The sequence below is a fragment of the Ricinus communis genome, chromosome 9, assembly GCF_019578655.1.
Source record: "Ricinus communis isolate WT05 ecotype wild-type chromosome 9, ASM1957865v1, whole genome shotgun sequence".
In the NCBI taxonomy this organism is placed as follows: domain Eukaryota; kingdom Viridiplantae; phylum Streptophyta; class Magnoliopsida; order Malpighiales; family Euphorbiaceae; genus Ricinus; species Ricinus communis.
In genome coordinates, this window is record NC_063264.1 from 2,619,298 (window position 1) to 2,634,202 (window position 14,905).

The 14,905-nt window shown below is 34.7% G+C and overlaps 2 protein-coding genes across 2 annotated transcripts; both read left to right on the plus strand.

Moving 5' to 3' along the window:
- The first annotated feature begins 5,219 nt into the window (after nt 1-5,219).
- LOC125371105 (G-type lectin S-receptor-like serine/threonine-protein kinase LECRK3) lies at nt 5,220-6,169 on the plus strand. The gene is made up of 2 exons (XM_048379251.1): nt 5,220-5,840; nt 6,023-6,169. The coding sequence occupies exons 1-2, from the start codon at nt 5,220-5,222 to the stop codon at nt 6,167-6,169; spliced, it is 768 nt and encodes a 255-aa protein (XP_048235208.1).
- Nucleotides 6,170-6,175: 6 nt separating this feature from the next.
- Nucleotides 6,176-7,432, plus strand: LOC8261465 (G-type lectin S-receptor-like serine/threonine-protein kinase LECRK4). The gene has a single exon (XM_025156938.2). It carries the CDS (start codon nt 6,176-6,178, stop codon nt 7,430-7,432), a length of 1,257 nt encoding a protein of 418 aa, XP_025012706.2.
- The last annotated feature ends 7,473 nt before the right edge of the window (nt 7,433-14,905 follow it).

The window sequence follows — 14,905 nt, forward strand, 5'->3', positions numbered from 1 at the left end:
TAATCATACTCTATCTATCATTAATTTACTTTTATAAGAAGGTTTTACTAAAAAAGTCAAGAAATATGAACGGAATAAAATTTTTGTTTTTAACCCTAAAAAAGGAAAAGGAAAGGACTCTATAAAATTAGTCTAAACTTAAAACAAAAATAAATTAAACGAAAAAAGGAATTGTTTGGAGAAAAAAATTATAAAATATAAAAGAAAACACAAAATAATTTCAAAATAAAAATATCCTAAATTTGTAATAGTACTAAGAAAGTGTCATTTCTATTTGTTTTATTTAATAAATTTAAAAATTAGTTAAAAAATATGATGTCTTATTTATAAAAAAGTTTCCATTATGTAAGATACACAGAGACCCCTACATTATCCTGAGCCAGCAAACTAAGAAGGCCACTAGGAGGAGGATTACACCCTACATACAGAGGATGCTTATAACCCTCAAAAGCAAGAAAATCAGCACAAAAATTACCCTCTCTGCAGGTATATTGAACTCTAATTTCCCATCGCCAGTCCATCACATGCTTCATCTCATGCGGTGCCAAGCAAACCGTATTCAACAATCAATTTTCTGGAGGCACACTGCCAAGCAAACCATTTCCAAAAAAAAACCATGCAGAACTCCGCCATGTGAACGCTACAACAATTACCCAGATTAGCTACAAAGCCACTAACCCATGATGCTATATCAGATTAATTTTTTTAATGCATCAGTTTCCCATTAGTCAGCATTCAGATCCTGCCGCATAGCAAAATCTCGTGGGAATCTATCACTATAAGAATTATTATTATTATTTTAATCTATCAAAACCATGCATGATTTGAATATGAAATCTCTACATCTGTGTTTCTAAATCATATCATAATTTTCTAAAACAAATGGCATTATTACCAAACTGATATACTGACTTAAGGATTGAGGAAACGAACAACATAATGTTTCTTTGAAGGGATAAATGAACTAGGTCGGCAGACGTCAAATTTTTCCATCAATCTCAACAGTGTCACGTTTTCAATTTCATCACATTTCTATGCATGTTATGGCTAGCTGTACACCATTGGATTGTATGTAAAGAATTTATTGATTTGTATGGGCTAACTTTTTCTTCGAAAATTATAGCTATATATATCATACGCGTACCCATCTTGTTTATCTAGAAAATTATGATCTAATGCCCCAGTTGTTAGATAAATTCTTTTTTTTTTTTTTTTTGTGATCAGTTGTTAGACAGTATTGAAATATATCTTATTAGATGACAGTACGTATAGAGAGTAGGGTGCACTGCATTTGCATCGCCAATCAATGGTCTTAGATGATATATATAAGATATAATGCCAAATGATAAATTTGTTGGTCGGTTGAACAAGTGACCTTGCAGACAGAAGGAATCCATAGCTCAGATCTTATGCATTAGCTCGGATCTTCTGGAGCCCTCTTAACAAGAGTTTTTTTACTGCACACCGCAGTGGGACTTGAGATTGTTTCAGATAGTTTATTTCAAAGATTAAAATATTTAGGCAATTAATGCAGTTCAATATATACACATATATGTATTATGATAATAATGTTTGTTCTATTTTTATCTTCTTTTTCTTAACAAGTTAGAAGAACTGATAGCATTTGTTAACATTTTTTCTTAACAAGTTAAAAGAACTGATAGCATTTGTTAAAATTTAATGTTTGATTAAAGAAAAAAAATAAGAAAAAATTATTATTCTCATTTCCATTTCTTACGTTAAACCAATTAGGTTTGACAACATAACCTTTTTCTATTTTAACAATGTAATTCAACATAAAAAAAGATGAACAATGTAATCATCACTATGAAAATTATCTCTTTTTCTTTAATCAGAATTTGGTTTTGTAACAAGAGATTAGTAAATTTGAACCTTTAATTAACATTCATTTTTTAAATGGTCTTGTCTTATTATTAGACTCGCATATCTTATGAATTACTTTTCTTCAAATGAAGTTCTCAAATATTGTTTATTTTATCCCAGCTCTGGATAAAGGAGTTTTAAATTACAATGGTTGATTCTGAAACTTTCCCAGTATCCGTTTATTATTAATTACCACTGCTACTTGTGCAAAAAAAAAAAGAGAAGGTCGAGTTCTGAAACTTCTCAACTCTGAATTCAGCATGTGGAAAGAGTTTTAAATTGCAGCAATAATACATAGTATAGGTTTCGAATCTTTTCCAGTTTCCATTGACCATAAGATAATGTATAATAACGTACTAATCATATTTAGTACGCTAAATTCAAAAAAATAATAATTATCTGATGATAATTGTCCATAAATTATAGCTGCTTATTTCAAATATCAAGTTTGTGTAACAAGTCATTTTTTACTTATAACAAGTCAGAGGATTGGGTTTTATGCAGATGGGAGTAGAGGTGATTAGTTATTATGGGTTAGGTGCTTGGGTTGCAGGTTATCTCCAGAGGTTCACTTTTAATTATTTGTAATAACTAATAACTAATAATGTCAAATTTGACCCCAAAATTTTGGATCAGGTTTAATTTAATTTTTTTTATTTTACAATAAATATTAATTTGCTATTATTATTATTGTTATTGTTATTATTATTATTATGCGTTAAAGTATTTCCGACTCAAACAAAATATTTAATCTGCTATTGATTTCAATTCTGTGTTAATCTAGTCCCGTAGTATACCAAGTTTGAATTAAATTATAATCACGTAAAATTACATGTTGTAATTTATTATAATTATTCTATTAAAAATGTTTTAAATTTTTTAAATATAACAATTTAATTCATAAATTTGAAATATAACAAAATACGTCCATTAAAAAGACACTAGTGTGTTTGGAATTTAAAAATTCTAACTAAAAGCTTGATATGACTCGTTCTTTTCCACTTGCACAGTTGCACAACTAATTTTCTGCCATTCCTGATGAGGCATTATACATATTCGATTTTCTATATATGAAGTTTCAAATTTCTCTTCTAATTTCACACGGCATGCGACATTGACATGCTGCCTATCAGAAAAACTGACGTGTCTAAAATAAATATTTATGAAAATTAGCCTAACATATTTAACCCAATGATCATTATATTAAATAGAAAGATATAAACCAAGACTGAAAATTAAAACTCATTTTATATTTAGAATTTTTTCAAGTAGGAAGACGATTGATTCTCGCTCTCCACTTCTTGAAAAGCTCTTTAGATCTTAAAAAAAATAATGAAAATTAAAATTAAATATTTATGGAAGAATTATAGAGATAAAAATGGTAGACAAATGCAGATAGGAGAAAGCTCTCCTCCCTCATTTTAGAATTAGAATTATAAAGATATATATATAGAGAAAAGTCCTCCTCTAAATAAGTCTCTCTAGAGATGTATACCCAATATAAGTTTATATAATAAATAAGACTATAGGTATTCTTATCTCCACCAAATACTATTGCATAAATAAATCTTAATATAAATTATAATAATTATATAAGATTACTAAAATACCCCTTTGAGCCTTGTAATTTTCAGCCAGGCCTTGCAATTGCAATGCATGCATCTTAATCTTGGTTTTTTTTACAACAACAGCTCTATTTAAGTATATTATTGAGTATTTTGCTTTATACTTTTCTTTCTTGGCTAATATTATCTGAAAATAGATAATTAGACTTAAGTGAAGTAAGAATATTTATTTTCACCATATTATATATAGAAAACATATCATTAAAGCTCTAAATACCTAAATTTCTATACTTATTTTCATAGAGTCATTCAATAGAATGAAAAAGTTAGGTATCTAATTGGAGTGCCCTAGGGCATACTTTTGACACCACTGAATAAACGACGGAATAATTTTTATTTTTCTTTTCCAACTTAGAATTTTAGATACATTCTGCTTATAGGGTAGATCTATTTTGGTGATTGTGAAGGGCAGAGGGGCATTGGTTGCTTTTCTCTTAGTCAAAATTGATTAGTTTATAGTACTATATTTTTTTAGTATACATATATTTAAAGTTAATCTAGAGCGTATCGAGTAGGACTGTCACGGATGGTAAAATATTTTATCAAAAGTTTTAACACAGCTATATATCTAAAATCCAAACTCAAAACTTTGATTAAACTAGAAAGACTTTTACCATTTTATTTATACATGTCTGAGTTATATTTTATTTGTTCTATATATAAACACTCTCTATGATTACTTCATAACTGATTTCTTTTACTTTGATGAAAACGGTCTAAATTAGTTCTTGTCCTCAAATATATTAAAATTTCTCTATAACCATACTATTGAGATTAGACTTTTTTTACAGAATTGTTCTATAGGTAAAATATATGCTATTTTTTATAATTAATTAATAAAATATGTCAAAAAAACTAAATATGTGCATTAAAAAAAGAAATAAAAATGATTTCAAAACTTTTTATCTAGTATAATTATAGTTGATTTAAAACACAATTTCAGCATAGAAGATTAGGCTTCACCAGAAGTTCAATTTAATGGTTTCAGGTGCTACCTCTACTAAAAGTCTCCAGTACTTTTAAATTAGTTATTGGACAACATTATCCCATTTAAAAATCATTAATAATTCTAATATATATTTCTTTTTGAGAATTAGTTACATAATAGTAGCCCTATTTTGCTTTCAGGGACCATTTCGTTAGTGCCTAAAAAGGGAATTTAGATGGAACTGAAGTTTTCGTTATGGCCCAATATATTTTGGTCATAACTAGTGATTGGAGGTGAGAAAATAGAAGAGAAAGGGAGAGAAAATAGAGGAAAGGAGAGAAACAGAAAGTGAAGAAAGTCTATTTTTATTTGATATTCATGATACTCATTACAACTTCATACTAATATCTAATAACAAGTCTTCTCAATAAAAAATTATCTAATAACAAGAATAAAAGACCTTCCATCATAATAACCTATTCAATTACCCTGCACCCTCAGTTGTCCAAGTACATAACACATTTATTTGTCTACTTCTTAATTAAGCTAATAATTTTAATGTAAACTCCAAAATAAATCATTATTATTTTTGTTTCAATTAAAACTACTAAATATAAAAATATTTTAAAAAATTACATACCAATAAAAGAAATCATATTCTTATTACAATAAAAAAAATAATCCTGTTTTTTAATAATTTCTAACACAAAATTTGGACAAATAATAATACAACTTGCGTTTTTTAAAGTGCATTTTCCTTTCTAATTCTCCAGAAAATCAGCATGATTGTCAAAAAATTTCTTCAATGTCTTCTGATACTACTACTGAACTTCTGTAGCTTACATGCCCAGATTCTGCCAAATATAAGCTTAGGTTCTGGTATTATTGCTGGAACTAATGGTTCTTGGCAATCGCTCTCCGGCGAATTTGTGTTCGGGTTTTATCCTCTCGAAAACAATCTTTACCTTATGGGAATTTGGCTTGACAAAATCCCAGAAAAAACACTAGTCTGGTCAGCTAATCGCAACTCTCCTGCAGAAACCGGATCCATTATCCGCCTGACTTTTGCTGGTCAGCTTTTCCTGACATTCTCTAATGGCAGTGTTCAAACTGTATATAATGATGCAGCTGCAAGTTTAGGCTTTATGCAAAACGATGGAAACTTTGTTTTAAGAGATGGCAGCTCAAGAGTCCTTTGGCAGAGCTTTGACTCACCAACAGAGACACTCTTACCAGGTCAGGTTTTGACTACCGGCAAAAAGCTCTTTTCCGATGCAAAAGGCATTATCAATTATTCAACTGGAAATTTCATGCTAGAAATGCAACATGATGGAAACTTGGTGCTCTTTGCATATCACTTCTCTGATCCTGGTTATTGGTATACTGGAACGCTAGTGAGCAATGTTAGTCTGATGCTTCCTTGTACCTTGTCAATAGTACTAATGATGAAATTTACTCTCTGAAAACAAATGTCTCGGCTCCTGTCGCGGAGTAATATCGTCGTGCAGTGATTGACGATCATAGAAATTTCCAACAATTTGTTTACCATAAATCAAATGGTAGTGGATGGAGAAGTGTGTGGCAGGCTATCCATGAACCTTGCCTCGTGAATGCTGTATGTGGTGTCAATGGCATGTGTACTTCTCCTGATAATAAAACAGTGGCTTGTAATTGCATACCAGGTTACATTCCGTTCGATCCTAATGATGTGTCAAAAGGGTGTCATCCTTAAGCAGTGATGAATTATTGTGCAAATCCTTCAATGAGAAATTTTACCATAGAAGTGATTGATGATGCTGATTTCCCTTTTGAGGGTTTCGCAGATTTGGATCTAGTATTGAATGTTGATGTGGAGGGATGCAAAGAAGCTCTTATGAATGATTGCTATAGCTTCGCTGCTTCCTTGGTGGATTCTAGATGCAACAAGAAAAGGGTGCCTCTGCTAAATGCAAGACAAAGTACTTCTACTAAAGGAATCAAGACATTCGTCAAGGTACCAATGAAGATTAGCGGTCCAGGAAATTCGAAAGGTAAGAAGAAAGATGATTTCAACGTTCGAGCTTTTCTGAAAATTAGTCTTATTGTTAGTGCTATACTTGCTTTTCTATTTGGAGACACTGCCATCAACTATCATCCTGGTGCTCAAAGATTTATCAGAAGGCAGCACTCTTCCAATGCAAGTACTGTTGGAATTACCTTTCGAGAATTCAAATACCTGGAATTGCATGAAGCAACAAATGGGTTTAATAAAATCCTAGGTAAAGGATCCTCCGCTAAAGTTTACAGTGGAATTTTATGCTTAAGGGATGTTCAGATTGACATTGCAGTAAAGAAGTTAGTGAAAGAGATTGAAAAGAGTAAAGAGGAATTCAGGACAGAGCTAAGGATAGTAGGCCGGAAGTACCACAGAAATTTACTAAGATTGTTAGGCTTTTGTGTCGAGAACAATCAAAGGCTTATAGTTTACGAGCTAATGGCCAATGGCACACTGTCTGATCTTCTGTTTTGGGAGGGAGAAAGGCCAAGTTGGTTTTTGAGGGCTGAAATGTTTCTTGGAATAGCTACAGGATTGCTTTACTTGCGTGAAGAATGCGAAACTCAGATAATTCATTGTGACATTAAGCCCCAAAATGTTCTGCTCGATGCCAACTACAATGCTAAGATTTCAGATTTTGGTCTGTTCAAGCTCTTGAACAAAGACCAAACAAAAATAGACACCAACGTAAGAGGAACAATTGGATATATGGCCCCTGAATGGCTAAAGAAAGTACCAGTGATATCCAAAGTGGATGTTTACAGTTTTTGTATAATGTTACTTGAAATTTTATGCTGCAGAAGGCACATCGAACTAAATCGGGTTGAAGAAGAAAGTGAAGAGGATGATATTGTTTTATCGGATTGGCTCAGAAGTTGTATGATCACTGGTGAATTAGAGATGGTAGTGCGGCATGATCCTGTAGTATTGAGTGATTTCAAGAGGTTTGAGAGAATGTGAAGAAATTGTGTTTATATTATGATCTTTAATGAATATTTACTCAAATGTGAATTCTAAGATTATTGAGTACAAGTATGTTCTATTATATACAAGTATGTTTGCAACGGTCCTATTGCTCCTTGTTGTTGTTTGTTGCACTCCAACGTTTAAATCTAGCTTAGGGATAGGTTGAAGCAGCCTTTTTCCCTTTAGGGGAGAGGTGTTGCTCCCTTTCCCTAATAGACCTGTGATGATCTAGAGTTCTGAGGTCATATCCAACAGTCAAAGACTGTTGGTCCTTACTGCCAATCTTTGACTGTTGAACATTGTTTCTGCCTGGTTTTGGTGTTTCTTCAACAGATATTGAGGCTTCTTCAACACTTCCCCCTCAAGGTGGGTTCGAATAAGTTGATAGAACCCATCTTGCTGAGGAGCCTTCAATGACTTGCTTTGTCTAGGGCTTTGGTGAAGATATCTGCCAGTTGTTCATGGCTTCGGATGAACGGAGTTGTGATTTCTCCTTATTAGACTTTCTCTCTTATGAAGTGACAGTCAATTTCAATATGTTTAGTCCTTTCATGAAAGACTGGGTTCGATGCGATGTGTCTGGCTGCTTGGTTATCACAGTACATCTCCATCGGGCCTTTATGTTCTACTCCCATATCAACTAGAACTTGCTTTATCCATATGAGTTCACTAGCCGTCGATGCCATGGCACGATACCGGCCGACCGGACCTTCATGATTCTTGATTGTTTTTGCTCTTCCATGTCACTAGGTTTCCTCCTACAAATGTGCGAATCCTAAAGTCGATTTTCCTCACAACCACCGCCTAACTGCATCGGAGAAACCGGTAATAGTGATAGCATTATTATTATTTCTCATCCGGATACCATGTCCTCGGAGTACCTTTCGAGGTATCTTAGGATCCTATCAACTGCATCTAAATGAGGAGTACGTGGAGCATGCATAAACTGGCTAATCATACTCACAGCATAACTAATGTCAGGTCTGGTGACGGTTAAGTAAATCAATTTCCCCACCAGGCGCTGGTAATGACCTATGTTATCTAAAGGGTCACCATCCTCTAAGTTAAGTCTAGTCTTGGTCTCCATAGGGGTATCTATAGGCTTAGCTCCTATTTTCCCTGTTTTCTTTAAGAGATCTAGAACATACTTTCTCTGAGAGAGAAATAGACCTTTATGAGATTTTGCCATTTCTATTCCGAGAAAGTAGGTTAATTGACCAAGATCCTTAATGTCAAATTTCCTTTTTAATTTTTGCTTTACTTTCTCAATTTCCTCATTATTGTTCCCTGTTACAATAATGTCATCCACATAAATCAAGATAATGATCGTGTATGTGAGAGTGTGTTTAACGAACATGGATAGAGGTACATTTGCTGAAATCAATTTTTAATAGAAAATGACTTAGCTTGGTATACCATGCTCTAGGGGATTTCTTCAACCCGTAGATTGCCTTTTGTAACTTACATACCAGGGAGGAGTTAGAGGCAAAATTATGACTTGGAGGTAGAGACATGTACACCTCTTCTTCCAGGGATCCTTGCAGAAATGCGTTCTTAACGTCCATCTGAAATAATCCCCAACCTGAGTTAGTAGCAACAGATAGTAAAATACGAACAGTGCTCATTTTTTCTACCGGAGCAAAGGTTTCCTGGTAATCCACACCATAGGTCTGAGTGAAGCCTTTCGCTACTAGCCTAGCTTTATACCTCTCAATTGAACCATCATGCTTGTATTTGATTTTATACACCCATTTGTTGTTTTTGTTTGGTGGTAGGGGGACAAGCTTCCAAGTTTCATTTTTCTCCAAGGCCTGGAGTTCTTCTTTCATGGCTTTACACCAATTAGGGTCGGTGTTAGCCTCATAGAAAGAACTTGGCTCAGTGTGAGAAGAAAGAGCGTTGAGATATGCCTTATAAGATTTCGAGACTGAATTATAATTAATAAAGCGATGGATAGGATACAATCGAGTGGGACACATAGTCCCTTAGTTTAACAGGAGGTCTAGATGGTCGAGATGATCTCCGTAGGCAATTGCTTCTTACTTGTGATTCATTTTCTCCCCCTGAAATAGTTGGAAGATCTGATCTGTCAAATAAGAAAGAGTTATCGGGAAATAAGGGGGATGGGGGAGGCGTAGTAGTGGAGAAGTAGGTTGTACTTTCATCGAAAGACACATCTCTAGAAATATAGGACTTGTGTGTGGAGGGGTCATAACACTTGTACCCCTTTTTTCCAGATGAGTACCCTAGGAAAACAGTTTTAACGGAACTTGAGTCAAGTTTATGGGATCGTCTAATATGAACAAAAGTAATGCAACCAAAAACTCGAAGGTGGCCCAAATCTATTTTTCGACCCTTAAGGATTTCCAAAGGACTGTGGATTTTAAGAGTGGGAGTAGGTAATCTGTTAATAAGGTAGACAGCGGTGAGGAGGGCATCAGACCAAAAAATATGAGGAACATTGTGTTGAAAAAGAAGTGATCTAGTGACTTTAAGAAGATGGCGGTTTTTTCGTTCAGAAACGCCATCCTGTTCAGGAGTATAAATACAGGTGGTTTGGTGTAAAATGCCTTGTGCGGAGAAGAAGTCAGAAAAGTTTTTATTAATATATTCAGTGTCATTATCGGATCGAAAAATTTTAATTTTGGCATCATATTGAGTTTGAACGAAATGAAAGAAATTCTGAAAATAGGAAAAAACTTCATTTTTTCCTTTTAGTAAGTATACCCAAGTGAGACGGGAGAAATCATCAATAAAGGTGACAAAATAACGAAAATGGTTGTAAGAAGTACAGGGTGCAGGTCCCCAAACATCAGAATGAATTAAATCAAACATCTTTATGGAAGTAGTGGAGGACACAGGAAACGGTAACCTGGTATGTTTAGAAAATTTGCAAATATCACAACAAACAGAATTTAAATGACAAGAAAAAAGTTTGTTTAGGATGTGATCGGAGGGGTGCCCAAGTCGCCGATGCATCAACATCCCTTGATTGACCGGACTTGTTGACGCAAGACAACGGGTAGTGGAGTCTCTAAGGTAGTAAAGACCATTTTTAAAATATCCCTCACCAATCATCTTCCCGGTGATGCGATCCTGAAACAGTACTGAAGTTGGTGAGAAAATAGCATTACAATTTAAATGACTAGTAATTTTACCAACAGATAATAAGTTTGATTGAAAATCAGGTAAAAATAATATATCATGAATATTTTGGCGGAAGATGGTGGAGGTGCCACAGCCAGAGATTTTGGCTTGGGCACCATTTGCGGTGGTCACATGTTGAGATTCAAGGGGAATAAAATTGTATAGTTTGGTTGCGTCCCATGTCATATGGTCGGTAGCACCTGAATCAATAATCCAATCTTTAGAGTGAAACAAATTAGAATAATTTTGAGAGTTAAACCGAACTGACCCATTTACAAAAGATTGGAGCCGAGAAATGAGCTCGGAAAAGATGCAAATTTTCGCATGGGCGGGTCGGGCGAGGCCGCAAACCGGGTTGGATTCGTGGGCTTTACTGGGCTGGCGGATTCTTGTGGGCCTGGCCCGGTCGGACAAGGTTACGAGGCTCGGTCCGGACTAGGAGGAGTTCTTGGGCTCGGGCTGGGCCAGTTGGTGGGCTCGGATTGACTTGTCTGACCCGACCAAATAACCCGACCCGCTTAGGGGGCATATGTTGCCCATGTTGCCCACTTCTCCTTTAGGTTTTCTTTCTTCTTCTTCCTGTGCCTCCAAACCGCCTTTCTCCCTTCTCCCTCCGCTTGTTGCGTCGTCCCCCTTCTCCCTTCCCATGGAGAGGCCGCGGATGAGGTGAAGGTACGGCCTCTGTCGTGGGTGTGCCCCGCCGCAGCGGTCGCACTGGCCGACAGACGCAGCGCCCCTTCGCCGCGAACCCATCGTGGAGGTCGATATGGCGTGAGAAAAACGCCCGGTTTTACGGGTTGGAGGCTGAGGCGTTCATCGTGCTTCGTCGAGTCTCTTCCTGCCGGAAGATGGCTATGACGGCATCAATCTTCGGAGGGAGTTGGACAACAAGATTTGCGAGAGCTTCATAACCTGAGTCCAGGCCCCGGTAGGTATAAACTAAATCTTGTTCGGCTCTCTTTCCGATCTCCTCTGGATCTGTGGTGGGTGGGAGGTAGTTTGCAACTCCTCCCACCGTTAAGACTTTCATAGCGTAGTTTGTGCTTGATTTTGTCCCCTGTTTGATTTGAGAGAGAGCTCCTGCTTCAAATTAAAAATATGAGCAAAATTTTGCTCGTGTCCGTATAAGCCTTTCATTTTCCTCCAGATTTCTTGTGAGGATTCGAGCAATATGCATAGTCATGAGATCTATGGTTCCATTGTATTTGTGAGGAGGGACATGACCATGTGATCGGTTGTCTGCCATTCCTCAATCTCTTCTGTTTCTTCTTTAGTTGGTTGTGCTGGGTTGATAGGAGTTGGTCTCCTTTTGATTCCTGTGATGAATCCCAACTTTTTCCTGCCGCTTAAACTGATGTATATTGATCTAGACCACTCAAAGTAGTTCTGGTTACCTTTGAGTACAATGTTGGTTAGCTTTGAAACATCATTATGAGACATTTTGAATTTCTGTGGTTGGGGTAGATGATGAGAGGTTAAACCTACTCTGATACCATGAAGAAATTGTGTTTATATTATGATCTTTGATGAATATTTACTCAAATGTGAATTCTAAGATTATTGAGTACAAGTATGTTCTATTATATACAAGTATGTTTGCAGCGGTCCTATTGCTCCTTGTTGTTGTTTGTTGTACTCCAACGTTTAAATCTAGCTTAGGGATAGGTTGAAGCAGCCTTTTTCCCTTTAGGGGAGAGGTGTTGCTCCCTTTCCCTAATAGGCCTGTGATAATCTAGGTTGAGGTTATATCCAATGTACCAAAGATCGTTGGTCCTTACCGATCTTTGAACATTGTTTCTGCCTAGTTTTGGTGTTTCTTCAACAGATATTGAGGCTTCTTCAACAGAATGTCCTTAGTGGGAAATTGGTGCATTCATCCAGATACAGTTCTTAGGCCTTCAATGAAGAAAGTCACGCAAATGCTGGAAGGAACTGTGGAGGTTAGAATTCCACCTCTGCCCTCGAATTATCTGATACTAATATGCCATAAACTTCTTCTTTTGTCTGAGTATTTACGATTGTATCTTGTTTCCCTTACTGCTAAGGGTTCTAGTTAAAGCAACATGTAACATGTTGAGGTAGAGAAATTTCTAACAGAATCTGGGGTCAAGATTGTAGCATAATTTGTTTAAACTGGACAATCAAATCCGATACCTGAATGTTGGTTTAACCAATCGGCTTGAATTCTGAGTCCAATATATAATCATAATTACCAACTAAACAAATGGACACAAATTAAAGTATAGGGAAAAGTATTTTCATTTTGTTATAATTTTTGTGTTCTCTTAACTAAAAGAAAATATAATAATAGTTTGATATAAAAATTGGTATTTTATTGTTGAAATTTCCGATTCCTAGAGATACGGTCACTTTATGTTAATTAATTATTATTATTATAATATTAGTGATATTTGAAAATATAAATTTATAGCAAAATAACTCCTAACATTATTATTATATTATTAAATCGACTCAAACGATCTTTTTATTCTTAAAAAAAAATATTAAAATTTATTGAATTCTAGACTCACTGCAATCTCTTTCCTCCTAACAATCGAATTTGAGACATTGTGCCTCCTTTCTTGCAACTGCAAACACTTTGTCTTCTCTAAATTATAATCCACCAACTTCCCCTTACCAGTAAACTTCAAGCCATCGAAACTCAAAACGAGAAAATTAAAAATGTTTGAACTCAGCTGGACCTTTTTATTATTCTTTTATTTTTACTTTTTAACATCTCTTTAACTCGTTAGATGATATTTAATCCCTTGTAAGGTTGGCAAAAGTTGCAGGGTTTGCAATATTTCCTACTTCTCAGGTATTTGACCTGAAAAGGTCAACAAGGTCAAATTGGCCTTTCATGGAAAGTTCTTGGCCCTTATTCGAGAAAAAAGATAAAAAATAAAAAAATTATTATTTTTACTGTGTAAATTTATTTTTAAAGATATTGTCTGTTTAATTTTTTTCTAAAAGTAAGGTGTGATTTTTCTTTGGTCGTAATAATTAAAAAGATTAAAAAATTGTATTTTTAATATTTTCACTAAATTATACCGTATTCTTTTACAAAAAAGTATGCTGTGTATTAATAAAAATATAGGTACTTTTGTTATTTTTCCAAAAGAAAAAAGGAAATGGCTGAATGAGATTCTTTCTGAAGCCCAATCCATATTTCTTCCGACTTTTGTCCCTTTTGGGCTTATTTGTATTTCAACTTTTCAGTTGTTATTAGCCCTACTTTACTTTCCAGTTTCCATTTAGGTACTAATTATCACTTTATTTACAATATTAAGTTATTGCCATGTTATGTATTACTTTATAAAATATCTAAAGAAAAAGAAACTTGTTTCCCTTTTAAGGGATTGGCGTACTCATACACAACACGTACTGAGGTCCAAAATTTTTTAGGCAATGCAAAACGACATCGCGTCATATGCCAGCTGTGACCCCTTAACTTCATTGAACAAGGCTGCAATTTTATTATTATTATTATTTTGCTTGTAATTTTTCTTACATAGCGAAATCATATTTGGCTTTGAATTCTTAATCAGTTCCGATCAAAAACCATTTTGTTTGTTAGCAATATTTTACTTTCTTTTACATACTCGTTAACCCACTGCTGACTGAGTTTGGCATAAATCTTATGTATACTTTCAGTTTATAGGCTTAAAATTTCTACGCACTGAGGCCTAATCTTCTCGTGAAATGCTGAATAAAATCTCAAATCAAAGGATTTCTACTGGGTAGGCTTTGGTTTTCAGTTTTTATTTTAAATGAAAAACATAATTCAGGGCAGGAGAATCAACTTCTAGAACCATGTATTATAATAATTTAGCAGGCTGATTAGGTGTGAAAAGACCCCTATCCAATGATAATTCTATATACGATTCAGTCATGTATCTATACCACTAATCACATGTCACGTTAATTGTAGACCATGAACTGCATATATTTATATATTTTGGGTAGTGTAGCTGGCACAAAAAGATTAGTTTATATCTTGGGAAGGATTTCACTTGATGAGTAACTTGAAGCTTGCGAAAATGTAATAATTTTAACAGGTCATGAGGATTGAGGTGGGAGCAAAAACCAAGTAGGAGAGAACGCAAAATAAGGCAAAGATATCATTTGTTTTAACCAATACAGTGTCCTCAATAAAGGAAAAGAGAAAAACAAAACAGAACAAAACAAGATGTGGGTGAATCCATCATCACCCATCCTTAAAAAACCCCAAGGAGAGAGCATGATTTCTTTCTCTTTTTTTGCTTTGTAATTGTAGTTGGCCTGCATGAACGAACAAACAAACAAAAACCCTTTTGCCTT